Source organism: Periophthalmus magnuspinnatus, chromosome 18 (assembly GCF_009829125.3).
Source record: "Periophthalmus magnuspinnatus isolate fPerMag1 chromosome 18, fPerMag1.2.pri, whole genome shotgun sequence".
Lineage (NCBI taxonomy): Eukaryota > Metazoa > Chordata > Actinopteri > Gobiiformes > Gobiidae > Periophthalmus > Periophthalmus magnuspinnatus.
In genome coordinates, this window is record NC_047143.1 from 6,818,840 (window position 1) to 6,836,187 (window position 17,348).

The 17,348-nt window shown below is 37.8% G+C and overlaps 2 protein-coding genes across 3 annotated transcripts; one reads left to right on the forward strand and one right to left on the reverse strand.

The window, feature by feature from the left end:
* The first annotated feature begins 14 nt into the window (after positions 1–14).
* Positions 15–7,538, forward strand: LOC117386439 (transmembrane protein 272-like). 2 transcript variants are annotated; one of them, XM_033983796.2, is made up of 5 exons: positions 15–83; positions 1,440–1,520; positions 1,588–1,638; positions 4,309–4,515; positions 6,764–7,538. In XM_033983796.2, exons 2-5 carry the CDS (start codon positions 1,463–1,465, stop codon positions 6,964–6,966), a joined length of 519 nt encoding a protein of 172 aa, XP_033839687.1. In that variant the 5' UTR covers positions 15–83; positions 1,440–1,462; the 3' UTR covers positions 6,967–7,538. The 2 variants fall into 2 exon arrangements, with proteins under 2 accessions (XP_033839687.1, XP_055084990.1); XM_055229015.1 differs by having other exon boundaries at positions 24–83; positions 1,443–1,520.
* Positions 7,539–8,970: 1,432 nt separating this feature from the next.
* On the reverse strand, positions 8,971–16,730 carry pcolceb (procollagen C-endopeptidase enhancer b). Its single transcript, XM_033983614.2, has 9 exons — positions 16,617–16,730; positions 15,588–15,696; positions 14,796–15,054; positions 13,776–13,900; positions 13,213–13,349; positions 11,446–12,116; positions 10,576–10,656; positions 10,341–10,511; positions 8,971–9,244 (listed from the first exon to the last, which is right to left on the reverse strand). The coding sequence occupies exons 1-9, from the start codon at positions 16,697–16,699 to the stop codon at positions 9,114–9,116; spliced, it is 1,767 nt and encodes a 588-aa protein (XP_033839505.1). The 5' UTR covers positions 16,700–16,730; the 3' UTR covers positions 8,971–9,113.
* Positions 16,731–17,348: the final 618 nt, after the last annotated feature.

Below are 17,348 nucleotides of genomic sequence, written 5' to 3' on the forward strand. Positions count from 1 at the left end.
CACGCTTTTTTCTTGTCGGTGCAGTGAGTTTTGTGACAGGCGCAGCTGGAAAGGTAAACTCTGGCACTCTTTTTATGCGTAAGGTAAGAAAATCTCCCAATAAACTAAGGTCAAAAGCAACGCATGAAAATGTCAGGTTTAGATTTGTATTATTATGCTAATGCTAATGCTGTTGTCTGTAGTAAAAGCGAAGTTTGGGGTTGTAAGTTGCAAGGGTGGGGCGCTCATTATTTGAACAAACGCAACAAGCGCGTCTCAAAAGCTAAATATTATACTTCTACTTGTTCTAGTAGTGTTTTTAGTCTGATCTGAGGTAAAACTAGTAATACTGTAAAATGTTTAGGTATCTGTAGACAGTTTTACTTAAGTACATTTTAAATGGGATACTTTTTACTTTTACTTCACTACATTTGAGAGCAGGTATCTGTACTCTCTACTCTACTACATTTTTGAACAGGACTGAAAAGTATTGTTTGAGACCTGCTGAAAAGGCGGGGTTTCATTTTATCAACTTCATAATTCGAGCAAATAAAAGTGTGCAAATAAAACCAGCGAGAAAAAAAAAAAAAAAAAAAAAAAAATATTAATTCAGTTGTTTCTGCTGAACCAAATTCAGCACAAATCTTTATCAAAATCACTACATTTGAAGCCTCATTGTAGATCTCAAAATCTGTGAGAAATACTAATACTTTTTACTCTTTAAGTACATTTTTAAACAGATACTTGAATATTTTTTTTCATGTGATACTTTTACTTGAGTTTTTTTTTTTTGCTCCTGTATCTGTACTTTTACTTAGGTAACAAAATTGAGTACTTCTTCCATCACTGATCGTGCCATTAGTAAAGTCATCAAAGTCAAATCCCTCCATCAGTACAGTTCATTTTGGACTTGGCTGTTTTGAAGTTATGGGAAAGTCATTCTCAAAGTTGTCAGACTGGCTTTGTGGAGAATGCAGTTACTTCACACTGATTCACGGCTTTTGTGTATTCATATGCAGGTCATCATAGTACTACGCTGTCTCCCGCTCACAAATACAACACTGCCCTATTTAAAAATGGCCTAATTAGCAGTTTTTCTAAATGCATTCAAACAAAGCAAGACAATATGTGTAACTTTAAACAAAAATTGCTGTGCAGTGTTAATAAAAAATCACTAACTCTAAAGCGATAGCCACATTTAGAGAAAACAGAGTGAATATTATTAAACATGCACTATGAAACTTTTCTTGCCTCCATGGAGATGCTATTGCTTTTCACTTTTAACTGATGTCTGTTTTGAGTCTATTAGAAAATTCTGTTCAGGTCAGAGCAAGTTAATAACTAATATTGCAATTACTGTTTAATAATTACTGAGCAGCACCGACTGCACATTTATATAATGTACTTTTATTTTACAATTAAAAATTTTTTTTTAGCTTCAATTCATTTTTTACTTCCAGTAGGTGAGTCCTTGTCCCTGACCATGAGTGAGATTATTCAGCGTGTGAAGAAGACCCCCAAACCGTCTCTACCTGTGCTATGTAAGACATGACTGACATCTAAGTTATTAGTTATTTTTTTACATTGTTTAACAGTCTTTTTTTCTAGTGTTCACAAAAGCGAGTGTCTGCATCTTGCCTGTGGCGCAAATAGCTATTGGTAAGTGGACAAACTGCATTGTTTTTTTTACTTTTGTACAAGTAATTTGAGATTTTAACTCAAGTAATATACTGAGGTTTTGAAGATGCTTTTTCTTTTAATATCCTCAAAAATACTACTTAATACTTACCCTTTATCATTGTCACGATAATAGCTATATTGACTTATCATTCAGTATATTATAGATGGAACAATATATTTTTGGGCTCAGTATTTATCATGTGTACATTTTCTTTGCAATAGTGGTGAGATTTTTGCTGTTTGTGTTGTTATACTAACCTATTTGAAGAGGGTTGAATAAGTAACTTCGTTGGTAACTATGGTTAATTATTGCTTCATTCTGATCTGTCTATTTAAAAAATGATTTATTGGGATTATCTTGCTTTATTATTATTCTGTCAGTATTTATCGTTATATTTCTCTGTAGTAATATATCGTGCTTCAAAGTTTGTTATCGTGACAGGCCCTTTTATGCTGTATTGGTTATAATATAAATTAAATACACAGTGCTACCACATTACATTATGGATTCAGTGTTTGCCCACCATGCTGATGTGTTGTTTCTTTCACTTACTTAAAGGGCCCATTTTATGCTATATTTCTGATCTACAGTGAGGCAAATAAGTATTTGAACACCCTGTGATTTTGCAAGTTCTCCCATTGAGAAATCATGGAGGGGTCTGAAATTTTCATCTTAGGTGCATGTCCACTGTGAGAGACATAATAAAATAAAAAATCTGGAAATCACATTGTATGATTTTTAAAATAATTTATTTGTATGTTACTGCTGCAAATAAGTATTTGAAGACCTGAGAAAATCAATGTTAATATTTGGTACAGTAGCCTTTGTTTGCAATTACAGAGGTCAAATGTTTCCTGTAGTTTTTCACCAGGTTTGCACACACTGGCCCACTCCTCCAGTCAGGTTTCTGGGCTGTCGCTGAGAAACACGGAGTTTGAGCTTCCTCCAAAGATTTTCTATTGGGTTTAGGTCTGGAGACTGGCCACTCTAGAACCTTGATATGCTTCTTACGGAGCCACTTCTTGGTTATCCTGACTGTGTGCTTCGGGTCATTGTCATGTTTGAAGACCCAGCCACGACCCATATTCAATGCTCTAACTGAGGGAAGGAGGTTGTTCCCTAAAATCTCGCAATACATGGCCCCGGTCATCCTCTCCTTAAGACAGTGCAGTCGTCCTGTCCCATGTGCAGAACAACACTCCCAAAACATGATGTTTCCACCCCCATGCTTCACAGTTGGGTGTTCTTTGAATGGTACTCATCATTCTTCCTCCAAATTCAGCGAGTGGAATTAAGACCAAAAAGTTCTATTTTGGTCTCATCTGACCACATGACTTTCTCCCATGACTCCTCTGGATCATCCAAATGGTCATTGGCAAACTTAAGATGGGCTTGGACATGTGCTGGTTTAAGCAGGGGAACCTTCCGTGCCACGCATGATTTTAAACCATGACGTCTTAGTGTATTACTAACAGTAACCTTGGAAACAGTGGTCCCAGCTCTTTTCAGGTCATTGACCAGCTCCTCCCGTGTAGTTCTGGGTTGATTCCTCACTTTTCTTAGGATTTGAGACCCCACGAGGTGAGATCTTGCATGGAGCCCCTGTCCAAGGGAGATTGACAGTCATCTTTAGCTTCTTCCATTTTCTAATAATTGCTCCAACAGTGGATCTTTTTTCACCAAGCTGCTTGGCAATTGCCCCATAGCCCTTTCCAGCCTTGTGGAGGTCTACAATTTTGTCTCTTGTGCATTTTTCCAGTTCTTTAGTCTTGGCCATGTTAGTAGTTGAAGTCTTACTGACTGTATGGGGTGGACAGGTGTCTTTATGCAGCTAACGACGTCAAACAGGTGCTTCTAATTTAGGATAAAAAGTGAAGTGGAGGTGGACTTTTTAAATGTGGACTAACAGGTCTTTGAGGGTCAGAATTCTAGCCGATAGACAGGTGTTCAAATACTTATTTGCAGCAGTAACATACAAATAAATTATTTAAAAAATCATACAATGTGATTTCTAGACTTTTTTTTAGATTATGTCTCTCACAGTGGACATGCACCTAAGATGAAAATTTCAAACTCCTCCATGATTTCTAAGTGGGAGAACTTGCAAAATCACAGGGTGTTCAAATACTTATTTGCCTCACTGTCTGTTGTAAAGCTGTTACCTCCTCTAAAACATACCTAGAATTTTCCTTTGTTTCATTCACACATGTTTAGCACACATACCTTGCATATTTAAGCTGAGTTCTTCTCTCAAAATACTAAAAACACTTTGTTCCACCTTGTGATGTTTTTAAACTCCATACACCTTCACTAGAGTCTTTTGAATGATTTCATCTCTGGAACTGCCAATCTCTACTGAACAGACAGTAAAATGTAGGTGTTAACTTGAAAACTACTGCTTCATGACATCACAAGGTGGAACAGAGCATTTTGAGCTTTGGAGATGTAGACATACTAATAATAAAGGATTATTCAAACATGTGTGAATGAAACAAAACACCACTCCAGGTATGTTTTTGAGGAGGTAACAACATCATAACATGGCTTAAAGTTCACAAGAATCTATTTGCATAATTTAGGACCTTTATATTATAGTATGTGACTGGGTGTAATTTCAAAATATGATGTGCCTTCTTTTCCCTCTTCAGGTGCAGTGTACTTAGATGAGTGCCCCATGGAGCACTACATCCCCATCTACCTTGTGGTGACGGGGACGTTTGCCCTGATGCTGGCCCTCCTGTCCTGTCTGCCTTGTGCTGAGGCCCCCAAAGACGGCCCCACCAACCCCGTTCAACGCCTGTGCACCGTCTGGAACTCCCTTGCATCCATCTTCCTCAGCTGCTGGTTCATCGCAGGTGAGTTTATGCATCCTCACATTGAGCTTACACTGCTTAAGGCCCACTGTAATATTGTTAAGTTTACAATCAAATCCAATTAAGGTTTGTATAGCGCATATAAACAAAACAGTTTCCAAAGAGCTGCGAAAAACACAATTAACTTTAAAGGAGACATATTGTGCTTGTGTCTGCTCTATAGTTAATATATAACGTATGACAACCATGGATCATTATTTTTTTTTTTATTATTTGCACATTTTAAATCACAATATTCATCTAAAATGGCTTAATAAAAGAAACAAGTCCTGACATTAGAAAACTGCAGTGCCCAATGGGAGCCTACATTGTAAACGTCATTACAACAAAAAGCTGTGTAGATGCTGACACCTCTGCTTGATAGCTGTAGCTCACACTAGCGAGAAGCTGATTTTTTTCATTTGTACCAAAATGACTATGTGATGCTGCCGAATCCTGAGAGTATCACTGATTAAAAAAATGTAATTGGCAGTGGGTGTATGCCGGTGGTGGTGAAAACAGGGATTGATCAGCAATATGGTGTCTTGAAAATAAGTGATTAAAGATTGCTCAAACATGCCCTAATCACTTCAAATAAAACTTCAGGTGAGTAAATGTTGAGAGGAAACAACTATCACATGGTTAAAAGCTCTAAAAAGTAGATTTTGCAGAATAGGTCTGCTTTAACAATCACTGCTGAGAACACCCATGTGATGCCACCTACACTGGTAAATTTTTTACTCAGTTTTTATTCTATGTTACATTCTTCCTCTTATTTCTCTCTGAATATTTGGTTGTCTTTTAAACAGTTTAACATAATACTATATGGTTAATATAAATAAAGTTTATATGCTATGTTGTTTCCTTATCAAAAACATACCTGGAGTTGTGTTTTGTTTCATTCACACGTTTAACACACAAATCCTGCGTATTGAGGATGAGTTCTTCTCTCAAACGAAAAACACTCTGTTCCATTTTGTGATGTCATGTGGTAATACAGGAAGTGCTCCACAGTGTTTTTAAACTTCTCACAACATCACTAGAATCATTTGGATGATTTCAGCTCTGGAATTGCCAACCTTTACTGAACAAAAGGTTAAATGTAGCTGTTCACTAGAAAACTACCACTACATGACATGACAAGGTGGAACAAGGCATTTTGAGCTCTGGAGATATAGACAGACTAACCTCCAGGTAATGGATCTACTGTATATATGAGCCTAACTATGTGAAAAATGTAACCACGAATGAGCCACACTGCAACTTTGAGAATATACTTTATCCAGTTAACTTTGAGAGCAAGTCAACCAGAGTAATGATGCAACCTTTTAAATGAGCTCTGGGTATACAACCTAAGCTTAAGAGTGTTATGCTCTTTATTATCAATCAATGTAAATCCACTGTTTTACATTTCATAGATTAAATTCTAAAGCAATTTAACGCAACTACTTTTGTCAAACAAACATATAATATGACATATTTTCTAGTGTATATAAATGTTGAGAAAATTTTATGAATTTACATGTAGAATCCACAAGGTGTCCTTACCTGCTTACTGTACAAGGCTATAATAGATATCATGTTTGTGTTCCTACAAAATACAATATATTGTATCATTACCATTGTTATGTTTGATTTTCAAGTTCCTTATGTTAATTTCCCCTTGCTCCTTTGTTACAAAAACACTTAGTAATTTATTTTCACTCAGATTCTCAATTTTTATCCTTACATAATACAGTTAATACAAATACACTTTTTAAAGGGCCTATATTATGCCATTTTCTGATCTATTTTATAATGTTGTTTCCTCATCAAAAACATATCCTGCATATTGAGGGTGAGCTCTTCTCTGAAATGAAACACACGCCACTTTGTGATGTCATGTGGTAATACAGGGAGTGCTCCACTGTGTTTTTAAACTCCATACACTTTCACTAGAATCATTTGGATAATTTCAGCCCTGGAATTGCCGATCTCTACTGAACTAAAGGTAAAACAAAGGTAGCTGTTAACTTGAAAACTACCACTACATGACATCACAAGGCAGAACAAGGCATTTTGAGCTTTGGAGATGTAGACAGACTAATAATAAAGGATTACTCAGACATGACACAACACAAAACACAACTCTCCATGTATGTTTTTGATGAGGGAACAATATTGTAACTAACATGGCTTAAAGCTCACAATCAATTTTGTGTGATAAAGGATGCCTGATTCTAACTCACATATTTTGTCACACACCCTCCAGGTAACGTGTGGATCTACCGCATATATGAGCCTAACTATGTGAAAAATGTAACCTCGAACGAGCCATACTGCAATAAGACGCTGTACCTGTTTGCCTTCTGGACCACCACCCTGGTCTACATCCTGCTGGGGGCTTTTCTGGTGGGAGGATGCTGCGTGCTCGTTTGCATGTTCCTGTGTGGCCGTGCTGACCCTGATGACTGAGCTTAGAGATCCAGACCTTCTCTTGCACAAAGATGATACACCTGAAGTTATCAACTTGTTTGTTTACATTTTTCAGATCATGATGGTGTCACTTTGAGAATATACTTTATCCAGTTAACTTCCAGAGCAGAAGTCAACCAGAGTAATGATGCAACCTTTTAAATGAGCTCTGGGTATACAACCTAAGCTTAAGAATGTTATGCTCTTTATTATCAATCAATGTAAATCCACTGTTTTACATAAACTCTATTCAAATATGCAGATGTGCTTCAGCCCAGTCACTCTTGCATTTTGCAAATTATCTTCTACTCAGGAATTAAAATGTATCCCTTTCTAATTTCCACTGTCTTGATTAATCGATACAATTCTGAAGCTATTTTAATCCAATTGAACTTAACTACTTTTGTCAACAAACAATAATAATGACATATTTTGTACCGTATGTAAATGTTGAGAAAATCTCCTGAATTTACATGTAGAATCCACAAGGTGTCCTTACCTGCATACTGTACAAGACTGTAATGGAGATTATGTTTGTGTTCCTACAAAATACAATATATTAATGTTACTAAGTTCATTTCTCCTTCCTCCTTTGTAACAAAACACTTAGTAATTTATTTTCACTCAGATTCTCAATAAATCAATAATGAACTTTTTTATCTTGACAGTTAAGTAAGTACAGGAAATGTGCAGTTTAACCGCAGGATCTGTCAGGCAGGGTGTAAAAAGTATAGCCTTCCAGAGGTTCACACACTGTGTCCATTGCTGCAGGAAACACAAACTACTCAATTCACAAAATATATACTGAAACAAAATAATTTACTTCTTTTTACGCCCTGCCTGACAGGTCCTCCGGTTATTGCACGAAAACATTGAAAAACTTGAACCCTTGCTGTGAGGGGGCTCGTCTCTCCACAGACCTGACTTTGACCTGAACATTACATAGATTTGCATAAAACATGAAGAACGTTTCAGAGTTATCTCCCTGAACCAGACAAGCCACCAGGAATCTTGTTTTGCTTTAACTTGTCCTTAAACTTGTCCTACCACAAGAACAGTGACCATAACCACAGCAATTACAGATATACAATTGGATGAGGTACGAAGAGGCAGTTCCTTTAACATTTTATCATTGTTCGTACAGTGTAATTCTTGCATCTGTCTGCCTGGATTTTTCGAGGGAGCGATCAATAATATCAGATGGTAATAGGATGAGCCTGAGCCTATGCGAGGCGTAAAGCCTGTAGTCATTATATGCAGAAAACTAAATATGCATTCGTTCCGTGTTAACCTATTGAAAAATGAAATGTATTTCCAAAAAAACCCAACCACAATAAAATATTCTCAAATCTTTCAGTCCAAATTAGTTGAATAACATTAATAAGATTGTGGGTCAAATTCAAAATATTCACCACATACTTAATTGCAGTGGTGGACCTTAAAGTAAAAGTAGTAAAGTATTATACTTCAGTAGAAATTTTAGGTATCTGTATTTTACTTAAAGTATCCACTTGAACTTACTCATACCTCATTACATTTGAGAGCAGGTATCTGTACTTTCTGCTCCACTACATTTTTTAACTGGAATGAAAACTTTTTTTTTTTTTTTATTTGAGACCTGGTGAAAAGGCTGAGGTTTTTTTTTTTAACATGTTTGTAGTTTGAGAAAAAATCTTTATCAAAATCAATACATTTAAAACCTTATAAGACCTTAAAATCTGCGCAAAATGCTTTTACTTTTTACTCATTATGTAGACTTAATACTTTTACTGACAGATTGTTTCATGTGATACTTTTACTTTAATGTGAGTATTTTTTTACTCCGTTATCTGTACAAAAAGTAACTAAATTAAGTACTTTTTCCACCACTGCTTAATTGGTCTTTGATGTGCAAATGGGGTGTGTTCTGTTTGCAGTAGTAGATGTTTGATTAGTGCATAAAAAGTTTAATCAATGATACACTTACTACCAGTTTTACGTCATTTATTTACTGACTTAAAAATTACATTAATATAATTTACATACAAAATATAACATGACTGAAGTTAGAGTTAAATGTTTATAAAAAATGTGCAGTAAAATGTGTCAGATACATGTATTTTGGTCTCATTACATTCTACTTACTGAAGAAATGTCAGGCGTTTTGGTCAGCATTTTTTGAGGGCTAGATTGGCCAGTGCTTTGGCGTGAATGGGCTTATACAGAAGAGTGAAGCTTGATGGAGTCAGCTGGCCATTGCCCTGGGGGTCAACTTTTCCCATTAACACATAATTACGCCCTGCCGGGAAAAAAACAAAACACATTATCCAACATGCATGTGCCTCAGAAGTCAACACATTTAGATGAGACAGATGTTCTGTCTTGAAGCTTTATGAATGCAAGTTAAAGGTCCTACACAAAATGGATTCTTGTGAGCTATAAGCCATGTTATAATGTTGTTACCTCCTCAAAAAACATACCTCAAGTTGTGTTTTGTTTCATTTGCACATTTTAGTAACCCTGCATTACTAGTCGGTCTAGATCTCTAGAGCTCAACATGCTCTGTTTCACCTTGTGATGTCATGAAGCGGTAGTTTTCAAGTTAACAGTTATCTTTCATGTTTAGTTTGGTAGAGATTGGCTATTCCAAAGCTGAAATCATCTGAATGATTCTAGTGAAGGTGTATGGAGTTTAAAAACACAGTCAAACACTTCCTGTACCGCCACATGACATCACAAGATAGAACAAAAAAGAAACTCATCTTAAATATGCCAGATTTGTGTGATAAATGTGAGAATTAATTAATTAATTAATTAAAACACTAATCTGGATATGTTTCTGATGAGGATACTTGCCAGATACTTTCACCAAACCTGATCTACTTATCAAATGTCAGCTAAGATTATCAAAATGACCAAAAATCAGATACTAACCTGATACTCATTTGAACTCATATAAAGTATCAACATTAAAAAGTCACATTCACCGGACAGAAATGAACCTTTCCTGAAGCTTTAGAATGATCTTCAGCTGTATCAGTAGTAGCAGAATCAAGTATAAGAACACATAGCCTACTATACGCCCACTACGGCACCTACACTTAGTAGTATAAAAGAGCATATAAAAGAAAGTTATTATTTAAAGTTGAAAATTACATTCTATTTCCTAGTGTTTTTTTTAATCATTGTGGTATCAGAAGCGGTATTTAGTATCAGAATGAGAATTGCTTTTATTATTATTATTATTATTATTATTATTATTATTAAAAAAACAATACTGAGTATCAAGTCTATTCCTTAGCACCGAAACTGAGTTTGAAATTTTAGTATCGTGGCAACAACACTAATCTCAGCTTGGTTTAGTAAGAGAATAATAAGTACAACTTTGGCAGTACCTTTGATAAGCCCAGGGCACCTCTTGCAGGCGGAGTGTAGAGTGACCGACATGATGGGGCCAGACTTAGTGATATTCAGCCGTCCAGTTTTATAGGCCTTTATGAGGGACACCTCCACTGTGGCAGAGCCCCGCGGACCCATAGTCATGGATGTAACCTTACCCGTGATCACTAAACACAGACAAAAGTTGATTAGGACAAAGAACCTCAAATTTACAAGAATGTTAGCGCTCACCAAAGTCATGAGGGCAGAAACTGGACTGCAGAGTTCCTGTTCTCTTACAGCTCTGTGTGCAGAGTGGGTTCAGTGGTAACACTGTGGGAAATAAAAAACAAACACATAACATCACCCATTTAAGTATTGTGATGATCTGATATTAAGTATTTAGTTCAGAGTTCAGAGACACCTTTTGTTGTTCTGCTCTGTTGTAACTGTTTATGTGTTGTTGTTTTTAATATAGCTGCTTTTGTAATTGACACTTGGTTGCAATGCCAACAAGTTGATGTGAAGGTTCTATTCCCCAGTTACTGGCCTGTTTTGTCTCTGCTGAGTTGAGACTGCTGTTGTTTTGCTCTTGTTTTGGCGTGGATTACAGCCTACTGTCGCCCTTGTGTTCAGAAAATAACAACAAGAAATTTGGCATGTATCCTTATACCAGTGCTCTACAGTATTTATTATAGAGGCAGCAGCTTTTAGTGTGTGCTGGTCCCAATATAAGCAATATTCAACGATCTGATTCCAACAGTAAATGGTATTTCATTTCGCCAGAATCTTTAAGCATAAACTGTAAAGTCCATCAAACCAAGGTGAAAATGAATTAGTTCATAAATACTTGTCTTCATGGGGATGCTATTGTTTTGCTTAGAATGCCATTTAACTAATCTATCTCCTTGGAAATAATCAGATGACATTACCAGACCAAGTTACAGGTCAGAGCCGTAGGAATGCATTTTTGAAGCATTTTTAGCAGTAAAAACATCTTTAATTGAATGAAAGCAAAATAGGTCAGTTTAATGCCATACTGTGAAACACTCAGTGGAAAGCAATAACATCTCCATGAGACAAGCAAGTTTCGGTCCAAATGTCTCCTTCAGCGTTACTCACGTTTCTTGGTCACAGAAGGCTTCTTGGTCACGGTCTTGCTGACTCCTGGTTTGGGGGTGACTTTGGGCTTAAACTTTGGTTTGGCTGTGGGTTTCAGACCTGTTTTAGGCGTAGGCTTGGCCGGTTTAATGGCTGGTTTTAATGTCGGCTTTACTTTGGGAGCTGTTGGCTTTTTGGTTGGTTTAACTTTGGACTTTGGTGTTGGTTTGACAATCTTTGGTTTTGGAGTAACTTTGACTGGAGGTTTAGTAGCAGGTTTTGGTGTGAGCTTCTTCTTCGTTGGAGGAGTGGGTCTGGGTGGTTTAGGCTTGGCGCTTGGTTTCAGTCTAGGTTTAGGGGTAGGTTTGCGTGAAGGTGGTTTTATGGGCAAAGTCACTTTTGGTTTTAGTGGTTTAGTTGTAGGTTTAAGGCTTGCTTTTGGTTTTGGAGTAGGTCTAATAGGCTTAACAGGTTTGGTAGGTTTGGTGGGCTTGGGCGGCTTGGTGGGCTTGGGTTTGGATGTGGGTTTTGGTGCGGAGCTGGTGGGAGAGCTAAAGATAAAGTCCCCCCCAGCCGTGGGTCTGCGGGACCCCCGGGGGACGCTGTTGTAATGGGCCATGAACCCATCTGATGTCACGCTGAGGTCAGACACAAACTGCACCAAGAGTTCATTCCCATTGGTCACTATGGTCCTGTTGATGACAATGGAGGTTATGAACATGGAACATGAACAACAACATGGAACTTTATCAGTGACTGGCAAAACTAAATGAAAAGTCAGTGGTGAGTAATGAAATCTCCTCCTGTATAAGCTCAAAACACATCTGAAATGTGAAAGAGCTGCAACAGTCCAATAACAAATATAAAACTCTACAACTCTGCAAAATATTTAGTTTGTACCTGACATCTAAAACAAGAAAATCAAGTAAACAGTAGTCTAAAACCAACAGTTAGCTAAACTTTGCAGGCTACAGTCGCTGGGATCACACACAGTTAGACTCATTACTTTTCGTTGTAAATAAGATGTTTCTGAGTCCGTGTGTGGGGAAATAATTCTTGTGGGGAGAAAACAACAGCTCCATGGACAAAAATGAGCCAATAAAAAGCAAAGACACATATTTTTTCTGTTAAGCTGTTCATAATTCTGCCTCAGTGCCACTCAGTCAGAATGTAGAGGGGCATTTGTCCAACAAAATGATGTCAATGCATAATCTCAAATGGTAGATGCCAGTAATCAGAACATAGGTCGGGTTCACGTCACATCACAACATTCTAAACTGCCCGTAGTTTGGAGGGCAGGCCGAGATCATTCTAAAGCTGTTCAGAAAAGGTTAATTTCAGCCCTGTGAATTAATTTTTTTTAGTATCGATACCTATTTAATTGAATATCTAGTTTTAATACTAGTTTTAGTATAGATTAACATCTGATTTTTGATACTTTTGACAACCCTAAAACAGAAACACGTTTGTTTTTTTAAGTCACAATATCTTCAAAATGTGGTGGCATTCTTCATTGACATAGGCGTGTTGTCAGTCGAAAGTGCTCTAGGTCATAAGATTAAATAGACAAGTTTGTGGAACTAATCCAGAAATAATAAGATCAAACATTTGTGGATTTTCACTTTCACTTCGACCAACTGTAATAAAAAATGTTGATCATGGTATTTCCATAACCAACAAAGGTCAACAATATATACTAACATATTCAATACATTTTACCAATCTCTCGAAAATCCATCAGTGGGGGAATCTGTACCACCATTGGGGTCTATATCACAGAATTCTCACCCTGGCACAGTATCTCCACAAAATTTGCCAATTCTTCTGGAGTCATCAGTCTCACCCCCGTTGAACAGGGCCACATAGTCATATCGACAGTATGTATCCGGCTCCAAGTCCAGCTTCTCAAACTTTACCTCAATCACCTGTATAGAACAACACAATGGCACATTAAACATAGCATAATGGCTTTGAATAAGGATTTGAAAATGCTGTTTTATGTAATTAAACTCCACAGACTGAGCTGGATTTTTAACTAGAGAAAATAGCTGATTTCTTGGATAAAGAGAGGCATTTAGTCTCTGGTCCTGCCTCTGGTCCTGCCTCTTTTCCTACATCCTTACGTTCAAATCTCTTGGCTGTGGGCACACACCTCTGCCTCTCAATGAATGCTTTCATTTCAGATTTGTTAAGTTTTCCCGGAGATGGGCCCCTTCACCACTACATACAGACCGCCCTTTTCTTCAAATAAAACCTTGGTCAACACACCTGACCTACACAAAAGTCTGGAAATAAAAGCATTTCGATGCTCATAGATAGATCATTTGTATATAATAATGACATTGACTGACATTGCTGGGCTCCACAGAGATGTGCCAGGAGCAGCTGATGCCTGCTGGGTAATCTGAGTTGGGCCAGTTTGGCGTCTTCACCGAGCCTTGTGCTTTGGTAAGGCGACCTCCACAGAACTGGTTCTCTGTGAGAAGATGATACTTTCACAGTTTGTAGAAGCAGAAATAGAAAAGCCAGTGAAGTGATTTCAACAGACTGAAAAATAACATTTAATTACAACTGACCAACAAGTTACAGCATTTTACACTATTACAGATACACTATGTAACTTTCTTGGTGGAGGGTATGCTACCTTCTTCTCTTCATAGAGATGTTTTTGCTTTGCCTGGAATGTTCCACAGTATGGCATTAAACATATCTATCTCCATGGAGACAAGAAGGTAATGCCACCAGGTCAAGTTACAAGATCTGTGGAGGAGGGACCCTGCTCACTTTAAGAATGCATGCTTTTCCAAGGTCTTTTTTTTTTTTTTTTACCTTTAATCAATTTCAGATAGATAGGTTTAATGCTATACTGTGGAGGATTCCATGAAATGACATCTGCATAGAGATACCCCACCAGAAATGTTACATAATCTCCCACATGTTAGTGCCATATGCACCATCTCACACTCTGAGGACCTCAGGGACCGGCCTCCTGCTGGTGCCCAGAGTCAGGACTAAAGATAGAGAATCAGCATTTCAGTTTTATGCAGCTAAAATCTAGAACAGTCTTCCTGAAGATGTGAGACAGACCTCTAATTTGACAATGTGTAGATCCAGGTTCAAAACAGTTCTGTTTAGCTGTGCACATGTTTATTCGGCGCTCTTCTGTTTTAATGTGGATTTTATGTGTTTTAATTTGTGCGTATTGTGATTTTAATGTCTTTCTTATTCTGCAATGCACTTATAAAACAAATAATATATAAAACAAATAACTTTATAGTTCACCTTTAATGTTGCCACTCTTTTATATGAACTGTATGTATTTAAATAATCATCTAAATCCTATAGTACAAATATTGCTTTCTCAAGTGTACCTTCCACGTGTGGCTTCCCAGCGCTGAAAAAGGCCAGGAAGCCTCGTCCAGACGTGGCATCGTCAGACACCATCTCCAGCATCATGGTGTTGGAGGTGGAAATCAGAGCTCCAGGTCGAAACGTGCCACAGAAGCGCCCCAGCTTCTGCACCAGGCGAGAGTGGCCATTATACACGTCCAGGTAGTCATAGCGACAGGTGGGGTCTGCCTCCATGTCAAAGAGACGGAAGGACAGCATGACCACGTGACCCTCCGGCACCTGGTGACCACCACATTGTAAATATTCACATTAAGATTTTAGTTTGGACAATAAATCTTATTTGACTTCACTGATACATTCAGGCGAACACAGGTGAGTGTTGTTAATTAAGCAGCAAAAATCTCATGTCTCAACTGAGTGAATGGGCTAAAGGTAGTAAAATGTGGGCCTATATTATTTAAATAAAACATGTTTATGTTCTTGACCATCCTGACCATTCTGCAGGAGGTAGACCAACTCCACTTTGGCGGACTGAGAACGAAGGGCGTCAAACAGAGCTTGTGCCTGTGGGGTGAGGTTGAATTAAACACCCCAGTAATTAACACACCACGTCGGCTGAAGATTTATGGCTGAGTGAAGAGAGGAATGTTTGGGTACATTCAAACAAACTTGAATATATTACTCATCACTAGACAGCTCATTGTAGATGTTACAATTTTGAGCACTTGTTTTATTAGATTAATAAATACCATAAGGCCATCTATGTGCTTTACATTGGTGCCTCTTAAATGCATCATTCATAATTTACTCACAGTGATGTACCAGGTGCATTTGCTGTTGGGTTTATATTGGCTGGGGAAGCCCTCACTGGCCACGATACCTGAGTCTGTCACCAAGTGTCCTCCACAGTTGAAAACTGGCCTAAAGAAAATCAGAAGTGATTTGAAGTTAGTTGAAGTTGTGAAGTATATATGTGCTGGTCCAGTGCATGAATACGGATGCTGCTTATGTAACACTGTAATGAGTGCACACATGCAGTGGGACATACACGCTGCTAACCACACCGGCACAGGCCGCCTCTGTTCTGCTTTCAGTTTCCTGGATGGTGTTTTCCAAAACTTGGTCAAAGTAAACCCAAAAAACTGCCAGCACACATAAAATGCTATGGATTTTCTTCATAGAGTGAGCCACAAGAACGTCCAATATTTAGTGGCACTGCAACTTTGGTCACACATGGCATCTGGTGCCACACACCCACTCGCACTCAGATAAACACAGATCAAGTTCTACAAACTCTTCATTTGGGCACCACCTCCTCTTCACATGTTTCATTGAAGCTTTCCTCATCTTTGCTGCTCACCATTTGTAACATGACATTTAACAACACATTTATGTCCCTTCATTTCTACTGCCAGACTGGATTGTGACTTCTGTTTTTGTCATTTTTATGCTTTCTACGCTGGAATGCTATGACCACATTTGGCCTGGGCCAAAACCCACAAGCATGTGTTTGTCCCAAATGAATTTGCACCCCAAGTGAGTAAACAATATCTGTATGAGCATCACTGAACCTTATTGAACATGGAATATAACTGATCATGTGACTAATGGCTCTCAAAATGATCCATTGCCAAATTTCTATTTAGGAGATGCTAACCACATATTCTACACACAGAAACCGCTTAATTTCTAGTGTTCTTTCAGTGGCAAGACTGCAACCAGCGCAGAAAAAAACCTGTTATATCTTTGTTTAAAATTTAACTTGCCACGTGCATTAAGTTGGATGGGAAGGTGCACCCCAGCAAAAAGTAAAGATTCAAATGTTTAAGCTGTAAATATACCTGTCATTGGTCTGACTCTGAGCCTTGGTCCATCCTAGGGTCAAAATTATAAACCAGCAGATGTCCCAGACCCTGAACTCCATGGTGAAGTCCTCGGAGGCTAGGAAGGAGAGAAGGAGATGAGGAAGGACAGAAGGAAGGAGGAGAGGCGTGGAAAGGGTCTGAAAAGGGGCGGAATCACGAAGGAGGTGGAAGTACTGCGGGACTGAGGGGTGTGTTAATTACTGCATAAACTAGATGCCAGAACCAATGTGTACAAGCCAATATACAGTATGAGGGGCCAGTCACTAATTTTTACTGAAATCCTCATTCTAACCATATATACTGTATGTACAAATGGATAATTGCTACTGTGGTTATGATGAGTAAAAGAAATGAAAGAAGCACTTGATACTGTAATAATTGTAGCAATACAAGCAAAGCACTTTTAAATTTGGTCTGTTGTTTTTAGATTTTACAAATATTTTAACAAGATCAAGTCCTGGCAAAGTGTGAAGCCAAGCCTAGTTGGAGTAAAAGTACCCAGTGGCTAGAAAATTTCTCTGAAAAGTAAATTTTCATAAAAATGTTACTCAAGTACCAGTATATGTAACAAAGTACTACCCACCTCTGGTGGTTATTCTTGTAGTAACAGTTGTGATAGCAGTAGCAGTATTTGTTGTAGAAAGTTTACATGGCATTTTTCTAGTTTTGTGTGGTACATTAAGGGTGTACTTGATTTGAATCTATTTA